The 23,881-nt window shown below is 39.5% G+C and overlaps 1 protein-coding gene across 1 annotated transcript in view; it reads right to left on the bottom strand.

Annotated features, from left to right (window-relative positions):
* The window catches only part of CCDC91 (coiled-coil domain containing 91), a 325,679-nt gene that overhangs the window by 120,694 nt on the left and 181,104 nt on the right, over positions 1-23,881 (bottom strand). The window contains exon 8 of the mRNA XM_065420717.1: positions 14,567-14,674. Coding sequence (XP_065276789.1) covers positions 14,567-14,674 — 108 coding nt within the window. The remainder of the gene's footprint in view (positions 1-14,566; positions 14,675-23,881) is intronic.

Genomic DNA, 23,881 nt, shown 5'->3' with positions numbered 1-23,881 from the left:
AAACCAAATTAATTGCAATTCACCAATTGTAGAACTGTATTTATGAAAATAGGTCTCTTTTTGTGCACTATTCAAATCTTATTATGAGAAAGATAATTTTCTAACCTTAAAATAAGTTATCGTTTTCCCTTATAGGTGTATCTGTATGCCCAATCCTGCACCGATACGTTACAGTGACTCCTGGCCAACTTCAACATGTGCCTGAATGAAGTGACTGAGGATCAGGGAACTACAACTGACTCCCTGTTCTGCCCCCACCTCTGCAACACTTCAGTTCTACTTGGGCAAGGTAGAAAATTTGCTCCTGTAGGTTCTATTAAAAAGTAAGCATTTCCACCCTATGCAAATTCCTCAAATGATGACCCCTTGCTGCACAGTTGAAGTTCACCTTCTCCATTGCCAGAGGGGCCTCTAAACCAAGGCTGCAAGATTTCTCCCTCAGAGAAAACTCCAAAACAAAAAAAATCAGTATAAGTTTTCTCTAACGATAAAAGCTCACTTCATTAAATTTAAATGGAAGAGAATTCATAGCAAAATGACAATTGGAGTAACAAAATAATTAACATACTCATTTAGACTGCAATTCAGCAATTACTTAGGCATGTGTGTAACTTGAATCATGGTAGTTTCGACTATGTTAATAGGACTACTCATATGCTTAAAAGTAGTTTGCTGAATGTTGCCGTATGTGCAGAGCACCAGCTGTACACAATATTCTACAGAATACACAAAGACAGACTCAGTTTTCACAGATCTTATATTCTAATTCAGAAAGATATACACATACAATGTGGGAGAGTTTACAGGAAGGCTTAGAGGACTCATGGATGCAGACACGAGTTAAGGAATTCTTTAGGAAAGAACGAAAAAATACCTACCAGCAATTCTGTTTGCAATAATTTTCCTTGTCTCCCACCCTACAACCAAGTTCTTATGGCTCCACTTACCAGTAAAGCGGCAAGACAAAAAATGAAAATTAAGGGCAGTATAAAAAGCCTACTATTCAGTAATGCAACATAAAACACAAAAGGAGAAAAATCTCACCACTTGTAATAGAGTTCTTGAGGGTTGTGTGAGAAAAGAATAGGAAAGAAGAAAGTTATAATATTATTGTGATGGGCAAATTAGGAATAACTAGATAGGTAAGATCATATAGATACACATATAACAAGTTATAAAACTGAAGAGGAAGGTTGCTATAGAACCTCTAGAAGCCAAAGAGCTATTTCCAACAGAGGTTGGCAAATCCAGAAAAGGTTTAATTTGACTTAGCTAATGTGACTGTCCAAGAATAAGATTCTCAGATCAGATTCTGAAAGATTCCTAGCTGAACCCATTTATGCTAAAAAGTGAAGCAACTACAACACCATCTCTTAACCAGTTTGTGGCTGTGGACTGGTCTAAACATTAGTGGTCAAGAAAATCATATGACCGAGATCTAAGATTGGGGAAGTCTTAGTAGCAAATAAAACTTGCATGTATGTTTCCAGCATGTAGAAATGCAACTTTTTAGGAGAGGAGAAATGCACTGAAAACTAGCATATGGAAAGTCATAAATACAAGGCCTAAACCTAGACCTTCCCTCCGGGAAGGGAAAATCTTCAAAACTGAGGAAAGGCAAACCCTTGACATAAGAGAATGCTTAGAAATGAAAAGAGTATTCTGAATTCATGAGTAAATGCAAATTGCAATTGCTATTCTATAATGAGAACTACAAAAAGAAGGGTAGGGAAGTCAACGGCCTCGTGTCCATATAATACACATTCAGACCATTTATCTCTAAACATGATAAATGTGACTGATCATTTTACAATTACCTGAAGAACTCCCATCTATGTTGTTATCCTTAGGGCTGGTCTACACCCAGCCGCTAGTTCGGCGGCTGGGGATCGAAGTTCTGGGTTCGACTTATCGCGTCTGGTCTGGACGCGATAAGTCGAACCAGGAAGTGCTCGCCGTCGACTGCGGTACTCCAGCTCAGCGAGAGGAGTACCGCGGAGTCGACGGGGAGCCTGCCTGCCGCGTGTGGACCGCGTCTGAACCGCGGTAAGTTCGAACTAAGGTATGTCGAATTCAGCTACGTTATTCACGTAGCTGAATTTGCGTACCTTAGTTTGACTTGGGGGGTTAGTGTAGACCAAGCCTCAGAATAATATTTATCCTTCATATTTGTGTTATCTCATAAGAACATAAGAATGGCCCTACTGGGTGAGACCAAAGGTCCATCTAGCCCAGTATCCTGTCTTCCAACAGTGGCCAGTGCCAGGTGCTCCAAAGGGAATGAACAGAACAGGTAATCATCAAGTGATTCATCCCCTGTCACTCATTCCCAGCTTCTGGCAAACCATTCCTGCCCATCCTGGCTAATAGCCATTGATGGACCTATCCGCCATGAATTTATCTAGTTCTTTTTTGAACCCTGTTATGGTCTTGCCCTTCACAACATCCTCTGGCAAGGAGTTCCACAGGTTGACTGTGCATTGTGTGAAGAAATACTTCCTTTTGTTTGTTTTAAACCTGCTGCCTATTAATTTCATTTGGTGACCCCTAGTTCTTGTGTTATGAGGAGTAGTAAACAACACTGCCTTATCTACTTTCTCTACACCAGTCATGATTTTATAGACCTCAATCATATCTCCCTTTATCTGTCTCTTTTCCAAGCTGAAAAGTCCCAGTTTTATTAATCTCGCCTCATACGGAAGCCGTTCCATACCCCTAATAATTTTTGTTGCCCTTTTCTGAACCTTTTCCAATTCCAATATATCTTTTTTCAGATGGAGTGACCATATCTGCACACAGTATTCAACTGTATATAGAGGCAACATGATATTTTCTGTCCTATTATCTATCCCTTCCTTAATTATTCCCAGCATTCTGTTCGTTTTTTTGACTGCTGCTGCACATTGAGTGTACGTTTTCAGAGAACTATCCACAATGACTCCAAGATCGTTCTTGAGTGGTAACAGCTAATTTAGACCACATCATTTTATATGTATAGTTGGGATTATGCTTTCCAATGTGCATTACTTTGCATTTATCAACATTAAATTTCATCTGCCATTTTGTTTCCAGGTCACCCAGTTCTGAGAGATCCTTTTGTAGCTCTTCGCAGTCTGCTTGGGACTTAACTTGGGACTTGAATAGTTTTGTATCATCTGCAAATGTTGCCACCTCACTGTTTACCCCTTTTTCCAGATCATTTATGAATATGTTGAATAGGACTGCTCCCAGAACACACCCCGGGGGACACCACTATTTACCTTTCCTTTCTGAAAACTGACCATTTATACCTACCTTGTGTTTCCTATCTTTTAACCAGTTACCAATCCATGAGAGCAACTTTCCTCTTATCCTGTGGGAACTTACTTTGCTTAAGAGCCTTTGGTGAGGGATCCTGTCAAAGGCTTTCTGAAAATCTAAGTACACTATATGCACTGGATCCCCCTTGTCCACATGCTTGTTGACTCCCTCAAAGAATTCTAGCAGATTGGTGAGAATCTTTACTAAAACCATGTTGACACTTCCTCAACAAATTATGTTCATCTATATGTCCGACAATATTGTTCTTTATTATAGTTTCAACCAGTTTGCCTGGTACTGAAATCAGGTTTACCATCCTGTAATTGCCGGGATCACCTTTGGAGCCCTTTTTAAAAATTAGGGTCACATTAGCTATCCTCCAGTCATCTGCTACAGAAGCTGATTTAAATGATAGGCTACAGACTACAGTTAGTAGTTTTGCAATTTCACATTTGAGTTCCTTGCTAACTCTTGGGTGAATACCATCTGGTCCTGGTGACTTATCGCTGTTTAATGTATCAATTTGTTTCAAAACCTCCTCTAATGATACTTCAATCTGGGACAGTTCCTCAGATCTGTCACTTAAAAAGAATGGCTCAGATTTGAGACTCTCCCTCACATCCTCAGCTGTGAAGACCGATGCAAAGAATTCATTTAGTTTCTCTGCAATGGCTTTATCGTCCTTGAGTGCTCCTTTAGCACCACGATCGTCCAATGGCCCCACTGGTTGTTTAGCAGGCTTCCTGCTTCTGATGTACTTAAAAAAAATTGTTATTACTTTTTGAGTCTTTGGCTAACTGTTCTTCAAATTCCTTTTTGGTCTAATTGTATTTTTACACTTCATTTGCCAGTGTTTATGCTCCTTTCTATTTTCCTCACTAGGATTTAACTTCCACTTTTTAAAGGATGCCTTTTTGCCTCTCACTGCTTCTTTTACTTTGTTGTTTAGCCACAGTGGCTCTTTTTTGGTTCTCTTACTATGTTTTTTAATTTGGGGTATACATTTAAGTTGAGCCTCTACTACGGTGTCTTTAAAAAGTTTCCACGCAGCTTGCAGAGATTTCACTTTTGGCACTGTACCCTTTAATTTCTGTTTAACAAACCTCCTCATTTTTGTGTAGTTCCCCTTTATGAAATTTAACGCTACAGTGTTGGGCCACTGTGGTGTTTTTCCTGCCATAGGGATATTAAATTTAATTATATTATGGTCACTATGTCCAAGCGGTCCAGCTATATTCACCTCTTGGACCAGATCCTGTGCTCCACTTAGGACTAAATCAAAAATTGCCTCTCCTCTGGTGGGTTCCAGGACCAGCTACTCCAAGAAACAGTCATTTAAGATGTCAAGAAACTATCTCTGCATCCTGTCCTGAGGTGACATGTATCCAGTCATTATGGGGATAATTGAAATCTCCCATTATTATTATTATTGAGTTTTTTATTTTAATAGCTTCTCTCATCTCCCTGAGCATTTCACAGTCACTATCATCATCCTGGTCAGGTGGTCAGTAACATACCCCTACCGCTATATTCTTATCATTAGAGCATGGAATTTCAGTCCAGAGAGATTCTATAGTACAGTTTGAGTCATTTACAATTTTTACTTCATTTGATTCTACGCTTTCTTTCGCATATAATGCCACACCCCCACCAGCACGACCTGTTGTACCCTGGTATTACTGTATCCCACTGATTATCCTCATTCCACCAAGTTTCTGTGATGCCTATTATATCAATATCCTCATTTAATATGAGGCACTCTGGTTCACCCATTTTATTATTTAGACTTCTAGCACTGGTATATAAGCACTTTAAAAACTTGTCTCCTTTTAGCTGTCTGCCATTACACAATGTAATGGAATGGGATTCTTTTTTATTTGACTGTTTCTGATCAGACCCTGCCTGTATTTTATCATTTTCCATCCTCTTGCCTCACTAGGACATAGAGATTCTCTATTAATAGATCCTTCCCTAAGGGATGTCCAAACCATGTGCTCCTCCGCACCTGTCGGCTTTCCCCCAGCCCTTAGTTTAAAAACTGCTCTACGACCTTTTTAATGTTAAGTGCCAGCAATCTGGTTCCATTTTGGTTTAGGTGGAGCCCATCCTTCCTGTATAGGCTCCCCCTTTCCCAAATATTTCCCCAGTTCCTAATAAATCTAAACCCCTCCTCCCTACACCATCATTTCATCCACGCATTGAGACTCTGCAGTTCTGCCTGTCTAACTGGCCCTGCGCGTGGAACTGGGAACATCTCAGAGAATGCTACCATGGAGGTCCTGTACTTCAATCTCTTACCTAGCAGCCTAAATTTGTCCTCTTCTATCCTTCCCTATGTCATTGGTACCTACATGTACCACGACCACCGGCTTCTCCCCAGCACTACACATAAGTCTAACTAGATATCTCCAGAGATCTGAAACCTTCGCACTAGGCAGGCAAGTCACCATGCGGTTCTCCCAGCTATCTATGTTTCTAATGATCAAATCGCCCATTACTAGTACCTGTCTCTTTCTAATAGCTGGAGTTCCCTTCCCTGGAGACGTATCCTCAGTGCAAGAGGATACTACATCATCATCTAGAAGGAGGGTCCCAACTATGGGATTGTTTCCCTCTGCTCCAGTTAGATGCTCTCCTTCCCTGGGACTTTCATCCTCCTCAACAGCACAGAGACTGTCAGACCGGGGGTGGGACAGTTCTACTATGTCTCGGACAGTCTCATCTATGTACCTCTCTGTCTCCCTCAGCTCCTCCAGTTCAGCCACTCTGGTCTCCACAGCCCATACACGGTCTCTGAGGGCCAGGAGCTCCTTGCACCGAATGCACACATACGCCACCTACCCATAGGGCAAGGTAATCATACATGCTGCATTGGGTGCAATAAACTGGGTAACCCCCACTCTGTTGCTGGACTTCTGTCTGCATTCTTTTTACTCCTGCAGCTGGTTCCTTTGTTGTTGTTTTATTTATATCAAGGGGGTGTTTTTGGTTTTTAAGTTTAAAGAATCTTGCTTGAGTTCTAGCCCCTGCTCACACTCCCCCTGTAAACTCCCCTGCAAAACTCCCATTAGCTGCTCCTGTTCGCTAACTCTTCTGGTCACTTAGAAGCGGGCTTTTTAAAGCCCTGGTCTCCCTGAGTAGCCCCACCTGCTGGTTAAGGGTTGATGGGTGCTAAAAGGCTTAGGGATCACAGCCTCATTAAGAAGCTCTCAGCCTTGCCTAGCAGGCCACTAGGCTCAGCACACACACGGTCAGCACACAGTCCCACAAACAAACAAACAATCATAGGTTTCACCCCCACTCTGAACTTTAGAGTACAGATATGGGGACCTGCATGTGAACCCCTAAACTGAATTACCAGTTTAGATCTGGTTTTGCTGCCACCACTCCCAAGTTCTAACTCCTTTCCCTGGGTAGCCTTGAGAGACTTCTTCACCAATTTCCTGGTTAACACCGATCCAAACCCTTGGATCTTAACATAAGGAGAATTTAACCATCCCCCCTCCTTTCCCCCACCAATTCCTGGTGAGTCCAGATCCAATTCCCTTGGATCTTAACACAAGGAAAAAATCAATCAGGTTCTTAAAAATAAGACTTTTAATTAAAGAAAAGAAAGGTAAAAGAAAACCCTCTGGGAGATAGCATACCAGCTGATCTCAGAGACAACAGATTAAAAACACAGAGGATGTTCCCCTGGGCAAAAACTTAGTTACACAAAAAATACCCAATTTGATTATTCCCTAATGCCCAAGACAAGTTACAAAGAAATAAACATAAACCTATTTATTTCCTTCACTAATACTCACTACTTGATAAGAGGCTGGATTCTGGAGCTTTCCCAGTCCGGTCAAAACTTAAACTGAAACTAAACAAAGGAAACTTCCCTCCTTCCTTTTGAACCATCTTATCCCCCCATTGGTTCCTCTGGTCAGGTGTCAGCTAGGCTAGGTGAACTTCTTAACCCTTTACAGGTAAAAGAGGCATTAACCCTTAACTATCTGTTTATGACACAAACAAACAAAGCAAACAGCACACTACAGACAACCAACTTACCCCAAGGGTCACGTAATCACTCCTTCACCTGGAGAACTCCCTTGCAAAACTACCCTCTTAGCTGCTCCTGTTCGCTAGCTCCTCTGGTCGCCTAGGAGCAGGCTTTTTAATGCCCTGGTCTCCCTGAATAGCCCTGAGTAGCCCCACCCCCTGGTTAAGGGTTGATGGGTGCTAAAAGGCTTAGGGGTCTCAATTAGTTCTTCATTACTGCAATTTAGTTCCTTGAAAGTTTTTATTTACTCCCTAAAAAAGGCAATATATCCAAATGGAAAAAGCTAAGGGCAATAATCATAATAGGTTCCCCCTCACTAACACCCAAGCAGAAGAACATTTATCAAACTGTTTAGATGCACCCCTTTTATTTACTATTGTTCCCTCGGCAGAATAGGGAAACAGGAGTAACATTAAGTCAAGTCAAAATTTTAAAATAAAAATTAGGCTAGTAGGGGATCCTGGCCTGGTGCTCTTTCACCCTCAACTCTGCAGCAACCAGGCTAAGTTTCTGCTCCAGGGATTCTCAACTTGCCCCGGGAGATGGGAGAGTTCCCTTTTGGGAGGAAAAGAGGGAGATGCAAACAGAGGGAAAAAAAGTAGAAAATATTTTGTTGAAGGAAGAAGATTCTTTTCAATTATGATGGACAGTCCATTGGTTGGTTTTCTTTTCAAAAACGTGATGTGAACCAACCAGGTTATAATCCATTTTTTGGAGCTGTTCTTCATGCAACATCTTTTCCGTGTTGTAAAGAGAAAACAGGGTCTCTCTTCTACGGTTTCCTACTTGTAAAATGCACATCATTACTAGAGGTTTGTTTCCAGAAGCCAAAGCCTATAAAAGTGTGTGTAAATGTCTTGGGACATCCCAATTCCACTTGCAAAATATCAGTGTAAAGCAACCAACATATACCTGTTTGGAACATCTTTCTAGGGTCTCTGGTGTTGACATCCATAGTTTGATTGGATTTTGTTTTTGTTTTGTTTCTTTTTAAAGGTTCTGTACAGACCTTTCTGTTTGCTGAAGGTTAACGTTGGTTAATCTCATTGGTTAGCTTTACAGAGATGGGTATTTCTTCTCAGGTTGAAATTTCTGTATCAGCCACTTTTTTTCCCCCCCACTCAAATGTCTATTTTGTAATTTGCTTTGCTACATGCAAAAATCTCTCCACATTATCTGATATATTTTAAAATATATTCAATCATCCAGCCAATCACACAGCTATATAAATGTTACTTGAGTTATCTGTTCCCCTTCGGTCTTAGCTTGGCTCAACACCAGAAGGATGAAACAGCTGTATAAATCTTTAACCTCTACATTAGCACCTGTTTATTCTTTCTTCAATTATGAGGTTGGAATTGCTTGTGCTTATTTTTGTTGTGTGCCTTGGTGCACTTTTAAACAAGCACTTAAGTTTTTGGCTATTCAGGTTTATATTTTAGTCATGTTTGCCTTCAAGATATCACTTCACTTTAGCTTCTCAACACAACTTAAATGTTTTACAGCTTTTGATACAATACACAAACACCTTTGATAACTCTGATGTTAATTAAATTAACATTTCTTATTTTAAATAAGAAATGTATTTTGTGACTATGGTCCCCTCACAAAGGATCGGTAATAAGGTAATTCAAGATATATGGGTGCCAAAGTATTATCAATAATCTTTATATGCAATACAGTTTTTCATACTAATCCTTTCCCTCATATAAATGAGATCTCCAATGAAAAGGGATTTTTATGTCTTAAGTCTTGATTAGTCTATCGAATGATAACTATCTTTACATATTATAATGTAAGCCAAATCAAAAAGGAAAAAAGAAATCTTCATCCATTAATATAGATATTTGTAGCAATTAGTTTGATTCTTTCTCAGTTTTAAAATCATCATCTACAAAGCACAGAAAACAACGTATGCATGCTTTACCAGGTTTTCAGGCCTATAATTCATAACTACCATTAATAAAATTAATATTACATATTTTAACACCACAAAACAGTGTCAATTAGAGGATTGGGTTGTGTTGTAGAGACGTGTCAACCAGGAATTAGACTAAGGGCTGGTCCACACTGGGGCGGGGGATCGATCTAGGAAACGCAACTTCAGCTACGAGAATAGCGTAGCTGAAGTCGACGTTTCCTAGATCGAACTAAGTTTACTTACTGCGGGTCCACGCGGCGCAGGCAAGCTCCCCCGTCGACAGTGCTTCCTCCTCTCGGCGAGCAGGAGTTCCGCAGTCGACGGGGGAGCGCTTCTGGGATCGATTTATCGCGTCCAGATGAGACGCGATAAATTGATCCCAGAAGATCGATCTCTATGCGCCGAATCGGGCGGGTAATATGGACCTACCCTAACACAAATTCATTTCACATAATACACCAAACAATAGGGTTCTTTTGCTCAAAGGAGTTTATCTGTTTCCAGTATTTCACGTCATTCAATTACTTATTTCCTACCACTGCTTTCAATTTTAAGCATTTTGAGTGAAATATATTCATACACTGATGTTTGGTAACATTAAACAGTAACCATCACTTAGCAGTAATGATGAGCAGTTCTCACATTTTCTACAGCAGGGAATGAGAAATAATAACGTTAACACAGTTGAGACTGTAGACTGTAAAATAAGATGAGCTAACCAGCTTTATATAGGACCATATTATCAGATACCCTTCCCGCTTTCCAGAAATTTCCAGACTCTAGCAAACTGATTTTCAACTCCACTCTCTCTTGTCTTTTCAACTCACAATGACAGTCGATTCTACTTACTAGCTATGCAACTTTCACCATCATTAGGGATTCCAGCCACTCCCCTTTCCTTCTAGGATTCCAGATGATGGTATATATTTGTTTCTTGACAGGCATAAAAATAAAAATGATGTTCTATCACTTTCCTTCTCAACTTTATTAAATACTTAATATTTTCATTCACAGATTGAGAGTCTAATGGAACAAGTAAGCTCTTTAAAACCAGACTGAACTTTTAGTTTGCCCACCACCATGCTGCAATGCAGTGTTTTTATAATTCCATTATTTCAGCAAGATCAGAAACATGCACTGAAGTATTACATATACTGTACCAGCAATAAAAATAAAAATGTAACAAACAATAAGGATATTTGTCATCATTTCTATGTAATGATATATGTTCCTCACCCCCTCATTTTTCCTTCCCTCACTCTTCTCCAAACAAGAACATAATACAGTTTGTTCTCTCATTTACAAATTCAGGAACATTCCAGCTAAACCTACGTTTTCTTCCCCAACGTCCCCACAACACTAACATCTTAAGTGATATTAGTGTAAAAGTATCAGCCTATAAAACTTTTTGTTACAACCATCTGACATTCAGTTCTCAATCTAGTTCCTTATGAATGGATTTTGGAAGGAGCAACTCTAAGACAACCTTCAGTTTATCAGAGGCACTACCTTCCTACCACACTGTTGCTGTTTTATAAATAAATAAATAATAATTAGATCTTACATAGCACTTTTGTTCCACAGATCACAAAGTTCTTTACAAAGGGGGTAAGCATTATTATTGCCATTATCATCGCCAGATGGAAAAACAAACACAGGGAGGTGAAGTGTCTTGCCCAAGGTCACAATTCATATATATATGAATATGTATACATACATACATACATACATACATACACACACACACACACACACACATATATATATAAATAAAATATAATTGAAAGAGTTAAGGGGAAAAAGGGATATGTTCTTTTTTAGAGTCTAATCCCCTGCTCTTATTGAAGTCAGTGTTAAAATTTCCAGTGACTTCAGTTGGAGCTGTTTCAGGCCTTTCTGTATGCATATGTAACTTGTATGCGTTGAGAGAATATAACCATGCTGTATAAATACGTAGTCCTGCTAATTATGTTTGCTGGGCACAAACGCATGTACAGGAAATACTATACACAAAAATAAAAAAAATTGAAACAAATATCTAAGTAGAGGATAAACTTGATAACGGATAGAAACTACAGACACTCATGTCTCCCACAGGTCTTGAAAAAAACTGATGAGTCAACAGCATTAGTGAATGTAAATGCTGTTTTACTAAAACTAACATTTAATAGATTCCAAGGCAGAAAAGACCACTATGATTCTCTAGTCTGTCCTCCTGCATAACAGAGACCACAGAACTCCCCCAAAATAATTCCTAGAGCGCATTTTTTAGAAAAACATCCAATCTTGATTTAAAAATTGCCTGTGATGGAGAATCCATGATGACCCTTGTTAAGACATCCTAACGGTTAATTATGCTCACCATTAAAAAATTTATGCCTTATTTCCAGTTTGAATTCTAGCTTCAACTTCCAGCCATTGGATTCTGTTGCATCTTTCTCTGCCAGATTGCAGAGTGCATTATTAAATATTTGTTCCCCATGTAGATACTTACAGACACAAATCAAATAACCCATTAAGCTTTTCTTTGTTAAGATAAATAGACTGAGTTCTTTGAGACTATCACTCTAAGGCAAGGGTTCTCACAACCAATTTTTTGGTGACCTCAGAGTGCGGCCACCAACACTTGCTGGTGGCCGCACTGACACTTTTCCCCCTAAAATATTTAACTAACTTTAGGAAAAACAAATAAATATGCATGTATACACACCCAGATCATTGTAATTTATTTATGTAGGGCTCAATAAAAATAATGCTGTGAAAAGTGATATTTGTATTTTTGTTAATATCACTTTTCACAGCAAGTTCTGGCAAGTTAAGACCTGGATGGAGGGGTGGGAGATGAGGCAGCAGAGGGCAGGGGCAATGGATGATGGGCCTGCCACCACGTGGTCAGAGATGTGTGTTGGCACTGGTGCCCAGGGCCAGCACCCACGAGAGCTTAGGGTCAGTGCCTGCAGTTGCGTGGCCAGGGCTGGGGATCAGCACCCACTGCCATGCAGCCGGGGATCAGCACCCAGAGCTGGCACCTGCTGCTATGCGACTGGGGCTGGGGGTCGGCACCCAGGATTGATGCTTGGGGTCTGCGCCTGCTGCTGCACAGCCGGGGCTAGGAGTCCATGTTCTGAGCCAGCACCTGCCGGAACCTGGGGTTGGTGCCCGCTGCTGCATGACCGGGGGTGGGGATCTGCACCCAGGGCTGGCACCTGGGGCTGGGGATCTGCACCCATGGCCAGCACCTGCCGGAACCCAGGGTAAACATCCAGGAACAGTGTCCGGGGTCAGTGGCCAGGGCTGGTGGTCGGAGTGTGCAGCTGGGGGTTGGTTGCCGCCGGGGCTTGGGGCTGGCACTAGGGGTCTGCGCCTGCTGCTGCATGGTCAGGGCTAAGGGTTGGCATCCAAAGCCAGTGCCCACTGGAGCTCAAGGCCAGCGTCGGGGATCTGCACCCAGAACCGGCAGCTGCTGGAGCTCAGGGTCGGCGCTTGGGGTCGGAACGCATGGACAGTGATCAGCACCTGGTAGAGAACTCACCTTGCTCCTTCAGCATTGTGCCCCACCTGTCTCCAGAGACGGTCAGAGTGGCGCATTCAGGAGCAACAGGGAGGGAGAGGGTGGGGCGGACGCTTTGCCATCCCCACCCCCCCACACACATCACCACACAGGAAGCTGTGGTGGTCACAGGGGAAACCCCCTGTGGGCTGCATTTGAGAAATGGTGCTCTAAGACAAGTTTTCTAATTTCCATCACAGAATTTCAGTGTTTGTTTGCTTTCATCCCCTCACTTTAGTACTTATTCTGCACACTCTACTATTACCATTAGGGATGGTAAAAACATGCTTGAATTAAATAAGAACTGATGAGAACTGCCACAACAAACTAGAGGTGATCCTTTTCTAAGGTTCAAAAAAACACACACAAAAAAACTTCCTGTCCCCCAAGGTTTGATGCTTCTTTCCACTTCCTGGTGTGAGATGGAAACATCAGATATGATAGCAATATTTCTGACCCAACTAGAATCAAGAAGTGTCAACAATGTTACAAGAAAGCCTATTCTCACAGAATTTCCAGCTTTTCTGAGGTTCATCTAGCCCTAATATTCAACAATAATATATTAAATCAGCAGTGCAACGATTGTGGATACTGTGACAGAAAAAGGCAAAACATTTCATAAAAAAGGTTGAATCCATTTTAGTATATTTTTAGGCAGAGCTGTAGGGCATGCATTCAAGAACGCTGTAGTTCTGTGCAATGTGCCCCTTGTCCAAGGATGAATTACTTTTTCCAAAGTGCTGTGTACCTTTCCATTATACTATTTACACAGATGACTACATGCTTGTAGCAAACTCTTCAGCTGATATGGTCATAACAGGGAGACGGTTGTAAAATACCTGAGAGAATGCTGAAATGAATCAACTAAATATCCAATTATCTTTACCTTTCTGTATTTACTGTGAAATAATATTTCAAGTGTACATTACATATATTTAGGTCTTTAATTTACCATCACACACAAATGAAAAACAAAAACCAAAAAACTTCTACTAGTCATTTTAGAAGAATTGTTCCTAGCAGTACAAACAACCTGAGAATGCCTTTTCAAGATTAGCCAACAGAAAATTTTATATTTATACCTTATGTATAGAGTTTATTTGGTAAATAATTTAAATAAACTCAAGCGAGACTTTGCCAATAATAAAACAAGTTCCAAAAGTTTAAACAATCATTAGACCATTAACATGGACCAGCAGCTTTAAATACTTGTTGTATAATCTTCTTTTTATCATTGATGTCCTATTAATTGCAGTGATTTCACTGAAATAAAAATAGATTTGGACGGTAGCTGTTAGAATGATCATTTTATAAGTTGCATCACACATTTATTTGTGACTGTTCCATAGAAATCTGATCTTTGCTTGCAGTCCATTATAGTAAATAAAATTCAGGCTTAAGAAATATTGAATCTTTTCTTTTCAGCTATATAAAATTATACAGTTAATAAAGGAATAAATCTTACACTCCAAGCTTCCTTCTCTTTGGTGCTGTGTCACTCCGGGATCTTGGTTAAGCCATAATGCACATTTGGGCCCTAATGAGTTAGGAGGTATGGTTAGGTTCCCATCTCTTTTTGTCTGTAATTGTTATCCCAAGGATATTATACTGAAGACTGATGTTTTGTGATGATTTTTTTCAACACAAACAAAACAGAAACTGAATGAAAATCATAATGCTTTTTGTAGCGCAAAACACATTCATATAGTCTATGAACATGTGTATCTGTGTGGACAAGTGCTTGTATTACCTGAGCATTCAGCAGTTCCTCACACTTGTATGAGTGTTTTTCAATTGCAGCTACGTATTGTTTTTCAATGGCTTCTTCTTGCTTCTGAACTGTAGACTGCAATAGTGCCTGGAAACAAATACAGCAGACCAATTTCAAAACAGAAGACACACTTGAATGTTTTTGACACACTGCAAATTAACTAACTTTTGTATATAACTGAAATCTGATATTCAGCTGCACCCACAGAACAGAAATGTGCAACTACTGAAGTACTTTTCTATATAACACTACTTTTCATTTTTAGATATATATCTTTCTTTAGCCAGGATTATATTTTTTGGCTCTCATGTTTCCTACACACACCTTTTGCATAAAAGAAGGCAACTCACAGAAGAAGATAGAGAGGGTGAGTAGTCCTGTTAAACATACTCAGTTTAGTGGGACCACACAAGATGAGAAGCATATGAAAGCTGCTGAGAAAAAAAAAAAAAAAGCCAGACATATTTCACTGGCTGACAAAACTCCACATCCTCTTGGCACACTGTAAGATCCCATGGGCCAAGCATGATCTTCACAACCACAACTCAACTAAAAGCAGATGGAAATTCTGAGTAGTTTAAAACATAAAAGCAATGCCCCCCCAGGAAATTCACACTCTGATGTGAAGAGGTGGAAGTCAAAGTGTGGAAAAGTCAAAGTGCCAAGACAATATTAAAAAGATAATAAAATTAGGGACATTATACAGATATTTGATCTTAGCCGTGCAAAGGTTAAAGAATCTGTATGCAAAGGGAAAAAACTAAAACAGATCACAAGAGTAGCCAAATCACCATTTGTAGGAATTACATCCACTTACTTTCTTTAAGATGATGCTGGTATTTTTACCTTCACTTCACATACTCCTGTGCTATACATGTTTCCAATAGTATATGCTATTTATATGTCCCTTCTTTCTAGAATATGTGAGTATAAATAGTACAGTACAACAGCAAATTCTATTTTTAAATAGTAATCTGTGTATTAAACTACTTGCAATTACAATGTAAGTTAAAACAGACTTAAAATTTATAGAAAACAGATTTTTGGCACACATATGCAGAGAAGCAAAAAAGGCCAAATTATTTAGATAAGTTTTGTTTTGAAAATAAGTTTGCTTGGTGGGAAACAATACACATTAAATAAGATGTTGAATAAATGCAAAAAACCCTGGGACAAAAATATTTGTACAGCTTTTGGTCTATCTTCCAACATTTTCCAATAATTAGCTTTGTTTTGCAAACATTACTGTTCTTCAGGATGACTACTGCTGTAACTCAGTAGCAGTTTTACTGAAGCAAAAGAAAAAAAATACTTGTAAATTAAAAAAGTGACAGATGGTGCTCGACATGAGGTTTAATCAAAATGCAAGAATAAGTTTACTGGCTTTTCCACTGGCTTATGCTTGTCTTTAAATGTAAAGGTTGTTTTGCAGATTGTTTGTTCATCTTCTGCATTGATACAAATTCAGACAATCACAAAAACTTACTTCTCAAGACTCCAATTTATGCCTGAAAAACTCACAAAAGTCTACTTTATTTGGGGTAAAATCCCATAATGAATACATTCAAATGGATATATACCAATGAGAAACCTTATTCAAGGGCTTACTACAGGAACAGAATGTCAGTTCTAACATTCTGCGTTTTTAACCTCTGGACTAATGTTATAAGAATTGTTAGAATTAATTTAGGAAGTACATTAAAACATGAAAGGTATAAAAGCAAAGATAAATATAAAGGGTCAAATTCTTCTCTAACTGAAGTCAACAGGAAAGACCCAATTGACTTCAACAAGTGCAGGATGTGGTCCTAAATAAGGTTCCTCCCTTACCCCCAAACCGTGCCTTCTAGTACAGGTTCAGCTGAATACTCTTTAGTATGTAGGAGCTAACAGAGTTCCCGTGTAAATTATTTAACCAGTGGCCTAAGTCTATTTTCAGTAGCTGTCATTGAAAACAAAACCAGAAGTATTAGACTGCAAAAAGTAACAACCCACCATATATATATATATATATTTTTTTTACACAATGGAAAGTTATTGTATGTTCTGATAATAAAGTAACTTTGTCTCTTTTAGGACTGATTTTATCAAGAATCTCAAGAGTGTGATTTTAAACACATACAAGGAGTCAAAATATAATTTCTAAATATAATTTGGAAAAATGATTTTGGGGGATGTGTTCTACTCATAAGAGAATACACTAGCATTACATTACACTCAATTTAGCCTAGTGGGGAATGATCACAATTGTTAGTATCAGTAAATAAGGAAGTGTATTCAATAAAATATTAATTCTACTCTAATTTAAATTTAAAAGATGGCACAGAAATATGGCATTATACCACATACTACAGTTGTATCTTGCCCTGCCCCCAAATGATATAGGCTGTTGTAAGACATCCCTCCCCATAGTATGTAGATTGCAGTCTTCTACTTTGTAATTTATCTCTGTTAAAGAAGTTTCATAAAGATAAAAAGTGCCAGGAAATACTATGAATTCTGTGATGAGACTTAAAACTTTATAAAAATTAGATGTTTCCCATCGTATATTAGTTTACAGACAGAGACAGACAGATAGATAGATATAGTAGGCGCTCAGATACTACAGTGTTCACTGTCTATAGTGTCAAAGTGGAAAGAATATGCCCCCTCTGTATGCTCCTGAAAAGCCCAAAGTTTAAACATTTTGGCATCATACTCTTTGCCTGACCATCTTATGTAATTATATAGAAACGTGCCACAATGATCCTTTAAGGCTTGCATCATCTTGGAATGATAGCCTTTTCTACTAAAGGTATTCATTGGCTTGGTGAGATGAATATAGAGTGCACATATAGAACTGTCTATAGCTTCAGCACATTAATGCAGCTATACTTCCTGAAATCGCTAAAAGAACTCGAGCACAATTCAATCATAAACCACAGTAATACTTGATATTAGAGCTGTCAAGTGATTAAAAAAAAGTAATTGCGATTAATCACACAATTAAAAAATTAATCACGATTAATCACATTGTTAAACAATAATAGAATACCATTTATTTAAATATTTTTGGATGTTTTCTACATTTTCAAATATATTGATTTAAATTACCACACAATACAAAGTGTACAGTGCTCACTTTATATTTATTTTTATTGAAAATATTTGCACTGTAAAAAACAAAAAAAAAATAGTATTTTTCAATTCACCTAAGTACTGTAGTGCAATCTCTTTATCACAAAAGTTGAACTTACAAATGTAGATACAAAAAAAACTACATTCAAAAATAAAACAAATGTAAAACTTTAGAGCCTTCAAGTCCACTCAGTCCTACTTCTTGTTCAGCCAAACGCTCAAACAAACAAGTTTGTTTACATTTGCAGGCGATATCGCTGCCTGCTTCTTGTTTACAATATCACCTGAAAGCGAGAACAGGCATTCGCATGGCATTGTTGTAGCCAGCGTCACAAGATATATACGTGCCAGATGCGCTAAAGATTCATATGTCCTTTCATGTTTCAACCACCATTCCAGAGGACATACATCCATGCTGATGACGGGTTCTGATCGATAACAATCCAAAGCAGTGTGGACCGATGCATGTTCATTTTCATCATCTGGATCAGAGGCCACAAGCAGAAGGTTGATTTTCTTTTTTGGTGGTTCGGTTCTGTAGTTTCCGCATCAGAGCGTTGCTCTTTTAAGACTTCTGAAAGCATGCTCCACAACTCGTCCCTCTCAGATTTTGGAAGGCATTTCAGATTCTTAAACCTTGGGTCGAGTGCTATAGCTATCTTTAAAAATTTCACTTTGGTACCTTCTTTGCATTTTGTCAAATCTGCACTGAAAGTGTTCTTAAAACGAACAACATGTGCTGGGTCATCATTCAAGCAGGGCCGGTACATCCACTAGGCAAACTAGGTGGCCGCCTAGGGTCCCAAGATTTGAGGGCGCCCAAAAGCGGTGCCCAAAATGTCTGGGATGCCCATGGAGGCCTGGCATAGGGCCCCAGAATATTTAGGAACAGCCTTGGTACCCACCACCCTGCCCTCAGCCAGCCCCACACCACCGTCTCCAGCCAGCCCCTGCCGCACCCCCGTACCCAAAACCAGCCAGCCCCACACCCCCGTCTCCAGCCAACCCCACACCCCATCTCTAACCAGCTCCGCATCCCCTGCCCTGCCCAAAACCAGCCAGCCCCGCACTCCCGTCTCCAGCCAGCCCCTGCCGCACCCCCGTACCCAAAGCCAGCCAGCCCCACACCCTCGTCTCTAGCCAACCCCACACCCCATCTCCAACCAGCTCCGCATCCCCCTTGCCCTGCCCGAAGCCAGCCAGCCCTGCATCCCCGTCTCCAGCCAACCCCTGCCGCATCCCCGTGCCCGAAGCCAGCCAGCCCCTCCGTCTCCAGCCAACCCCGCACCCCCATCTCCAACCAGCTCCGCATCCCCTGCCCTGCCCGAAGCCAGCCAACCCCACACCCCCCATCTCCAGCCAACCCCTGCCCCAAGCTAGCCAGCCCCACACCCTGTCAGGTTATTCATTTATTTTCATTAAATATATAGTCTAAATAATTAAATTAATAAATTTTCAAGCCAAATATGTATTCATTCTAATGAACAATGCCGTATTATGCAGTATTCATTTTTTGAAAGTTTATAATAAGCGATGCTCCGGGGTGAGGGGTGGGGATGGGAGGCACAAGATGGAAGTTTCGCCTCGGGCGCAAAATATCCTTGCACCGGCCCTGCATCCAAGACTGCTATAACATGAAATATATGGCAGAATGCGGGTAAAACAGAGCAGGAGACATACAATTCTCTCCCAAGGAGTTCAGTCACAAAATTCATTAACACTTTTTTAAACAAGCGTCATCAGCATGGAAGCATGTCCTCTGGAATGGTGGCCGAAGCATGAAGGGGCATACAAAAGTTTATTATATCTGGCACGTAAATAACTTGCAATGCTTGATACAAAAGTGCCATGCGAACGCCTGATCTCACTTTCAGGTGACATTGTAAAGAAGAATCGGGCAGCATTATATCCTGTAAATGTAAACAAACTTGTTTGGCTTAGTGACTGGCTGAACAAGAAGTAGGACTGAGTGGACTTGTAGGCTCTAAAATTTTAGATTGTTTTGTTTTTGAGTGCAGTTAAGTAACAAACAAAAAAATCTAAATTTGTAAGTTGCACTTTCACGATAAAGAGATCGTACTACTGTTCTTGTATGAGGTGAATTGAAAAATACATACTATTTCTTTTGTTTATCATTTTTACAGTGCAAATATTTGTAATAAAAATAATATCAAGTGAGCACTGTACACTTTATATTCTGGGCTGTAATTAAAATCAATACAGTTGAAAATGTAGAAAAATATCCAAAAATATTTAATAAGTTTCAATTGGTATTCTATTGTTTAACAATGTGATTAAAACTGCAATTAATCACGGTTAATTTATTTGAGTTAGTCGGTTGAGTTAACTGCAATTAATAGATATCAAGCCCTACTTGATATATTTAAATGCATACTTGCAGCACAACAGCACCAACCTCAAATTTGTGCCCTATTGACCAAAAATAATTTGGGGTAGCCAGCTTTGATAGTCTAAACTCTCATTTTCCACAATGGACGAAGCTCTCATCCTGGTGGCCTAACACTGATGGTGAGGACAGCCCTCCACTTTGACCCATCTCAAGTCTCATGGACAACTCTTTTTCATCAATCTGTTGTCACTGTCTTGATGTAAAAGTGGCACTCCACTAGTAATATTTTTCTTCCAATAGCTCACAGTCAGTTAGGCCATGGGTAGAGGAGAATGGAGCCCCACAAACAACTGCAGCATGCAGTACTGGTCTCAGTTTCTGGCTCTCCACATGTATTGTCAGAGCACCTTCTAGTACCTCTCCTGGGCTGCAGGAGATCCTGAAAACTAATCTTCAAGTGCCTTTAGTAGATTTTTTTTTTTTTTAAACCAAAGCTGAACTCTGGCCGTTTAGCCTGGTCTTCATTAGGAAAATATGGTACAGAAATAGCTTCCCAGTGAGTTATAAGAGCTTTTCTTTTTCTCTCATAATTCCCTCGGACTCCTAAAATCTTTTCCAACTCTCCCACAAGTCACTGCTTCAGGGAACTGTGAAAAGGACTGTGGGTTATGTATCTAAGGGCAGTGTGCCTGCATTTAAAAGAGATAGCCATGCATGAACATAGGGAAGAAATGGACCCAGAAAAGAATAGCTAGCATTGACAAAATTACACCACTATTTGTGCTGGTGCAATCCCACTAGTTCATTAGGCAACTGTATGGTTCTCTAGGGTAGAGACAGTGTAAAATATATTCATTCTTAGCATTAAATGAAAATAAGCCTTTATTTGTATCTTCTCATATTCCTGAAAACAAGAACTATTAAATCTCAGTACCGACTAATTGGCAATCAGCTATACTTCCTTAAACTATATCCTGTACACTTGGCTTTGTAACATTTACTTCTTCCACTATATTCAAATGCTCCATTTTATCATGACTAAACTGGGAAAAAAATAAGGACGGAGAAAACTAAGAATTAATGTCCAAACTGATTTTAACTGACTAGATTTGGCTCATGAGACAGCTCTTAGTTTCCAACTTGGCATAATCTTCAATAACTTTGCTGGCTAATCAAAGATACAATTTCGCCAAGTTTTAAGTCTCAGACTTCAATCTATAGCTATGTTGGCTTATAGATCAGAAAAAGAAAGTGATAGTTGGATTTGTTGTTTGATTTAAAAAAAAAAAAACACACACTCAAAACCCTCTGATCAATATGCCAGTGCTATAACTGAGGTAGAAAATGCAGTTAATTTGGTGCATTTGGGAAAGGACACAATAGACTGGCTGTCTGAGATGCCTTTCCATTGGTCTATCTTAGGAAAAAAAGGGTTGAAAGATTGTTATGTAGGATTTCAAATAGAACACAAAGTTGTAATTTAAAGTCATCCATGGAGGGGGAGGGGATAGCAACAATGAATTAAGATAAATTTGGGATGCAGTATGCAAGGTGTTACACATTACCAGACTTGTTAAAAAAATTGATAAAAACCAACATAAAAATGGGCTTTTTGACAAAAATAGAAATTTCCTGCAGAAATTTCTATTAACTAACCCCCCCCCCCCTTTGTCCCTTATTTTCTGAACTTTTTAAATAATTCTCCTTACACACCTTTTTATAGTGGAAAAAATTATAAAGGGGAGAAAATGGGGGAACAAACAACAGAAAGAAAAAGATTCAGAACAAAACAAATTTATTTTGAACTATTAATTAAAATTTTTAAAAGTACAAATATTTCCTTTAATATGTAAGAGATGGGGTGCCTTTATGGTATTACTCAGTCTTATTGCTCACCTTCTACACTTTGTCCTATATAGTGAGGATTGAGACACACAAGCTCCAACAGCGTTAAGGTTTCATATTTCTCAACATGCAATTTCCTGCACTGATGAACTCCAAAGGGAGCCAGTCCTTTTGTCCCATCCTCTTCGGGACCCAGGATGTGGACTCACCCAAATGTCCAAGAATTGGAATTTTATTTAATTTTAATTTAAATGAGAGAGCACTGAAAATTTTCCTCATATGTCTCACTCATTTTAAGTTATTCTGCTCCTCTGCCTTAACGTCTGTTTGAATTACAGTGCAGAAGTCCAATTCAAAAGAAAATATGGTGAACTATGGTGTATATCCGAAAAATTGAAATTAAATATAATCTACCGCACGGGTTGGCAACCTTTCAGAAGTGGTGTGCCGAGTCTTCATTTATTCACTCCAATTTAAGGTTTCGCGTGCCAGTAATACATTTTAACATTTTTAGAAGGTCTCTTTCTGTAAGTCTATAATATATAACTAAACTATTGTTGTATGTTTAAGAAGCTTAATTTAAAATTAAATTAAAATGCAGAGCCCCCCAGACTGGTGGCCAGGACCCACGCAGTGTGAGTGCCACTGAAAAATCAGCTCGCGTGCCATAGGTTGCCTACCCCTGATTTACAGTAACAATGCTATTAAGGGAGGAGGATCTAGAAGTCAAAGAAAGTATGTAAGAGTGAGATAAGAGTTACTGCTGGCTTTCTTGTCAAAGGATTCTAGTAATGAGTTAACTCCAAAACCTTCTCACAGGGTAAATATATTTTGTGCCATGTACATTTATAAATTAAGAATGTATATAATCTCCATCCCTCATTGCTCATGCCAAACTGCTTCAGTCTGCCAGAACTGGATGTTCTGATCTATTTATAAGTCACAATGCTGCACTCCAAAATACATTTGAGCTATGGTCCCCCAATTGCAGTCGGGCCACTAAAAGCTGTCCATGGAGAGTTGGCTTGTCTTACAATGCTGGTCCTCTTCCTTGCTTACAGCTGCTAAATTGCATTACAATAACAAAAATATATTGCCTACTTTTCAAATATTATTTTTCCATGTTATTGTAGTTACTACAAGAAAGCTAACTGATTGTCAGTTGGGGGCAGGGTGTCTGTGCAATCAGGAATGGGAAGGGAAGTGATCCACAAGACACACTTCTCTATTATAAGGTGGTATGAACTATTTAAAAAAAGGTTGAGAACTCCTGTACTGGAACATTACCAAACATTCTCCAGTTAAACACCACATGATAGAAAGACAAGAAAAGTAAGAGATATCCACTGGTCAGTGTGTGTTATGCATCCTCCTCTGTGTCTGGTCCACAGGGCCCAGCTACAAAGCCTGGTTCTCTTCAGCTCAGACTGTGGACACTCACTCTTTCAAGAGCTGGAGGTCTACAGTGTTGGTCAAGTTGGCTGTTACACAACTCAAGGCTCATAGAATCATAAGGTTAGAAGGGACCGCAAGAGTCATCTAGTCTCATCCAAGATTCAACTGCTGTGAGCAACAGATGCTCAAGATGAGCTTCCTCTGTCCAGGGGAAATGTACAACTCACAATTTTAGTGTGTGTTATATGTCACCCCCAACCTTCCAAACTACAGAGAATAAGTTACAGCTACAGAGCCTGTTTGTTTTTTTAAGCTGAAACTGTAGCGACTCATGCTTTTATCTCTGGTGGTCCCAAGTTCAATCCCCAGTGTTGGCCATGATGGCCGCCACCACCAGGAGCTCTGATAAATTGAGCAAAATTGGGATAAAAATTATTCAGGAACAATCAAAATGAAACCTCAGATCCCATTTGAGAATCACTTTTCAGATGAGAATCACACTGACTGGGCTGAAAGATCTTGTATGTTTACAAATTAAAAAAAACAAAACAAAACAAAACAAAAAAACACTTTTAACTGTGCTAGTT

The sequence above is a fragment of the Emys orbicularis genome, chromosome 1 (assembly GCF_028017835.1).
Source record: "Emys orbicularis isolate rEmyOrb1 chromosome 1, rEmyOrb1.hap1, whole genome shotgun sequence".
NCBI lineage: Eukaryota > Metazoa > Chordata > Testudines > Emydidae > Emys > Emys orbicularis.
The sequence above is the reverse complement of the archived record's forward strand: the minus strand, read 5'-3'. Positions and strand labels throughout refer to the sequence as shown.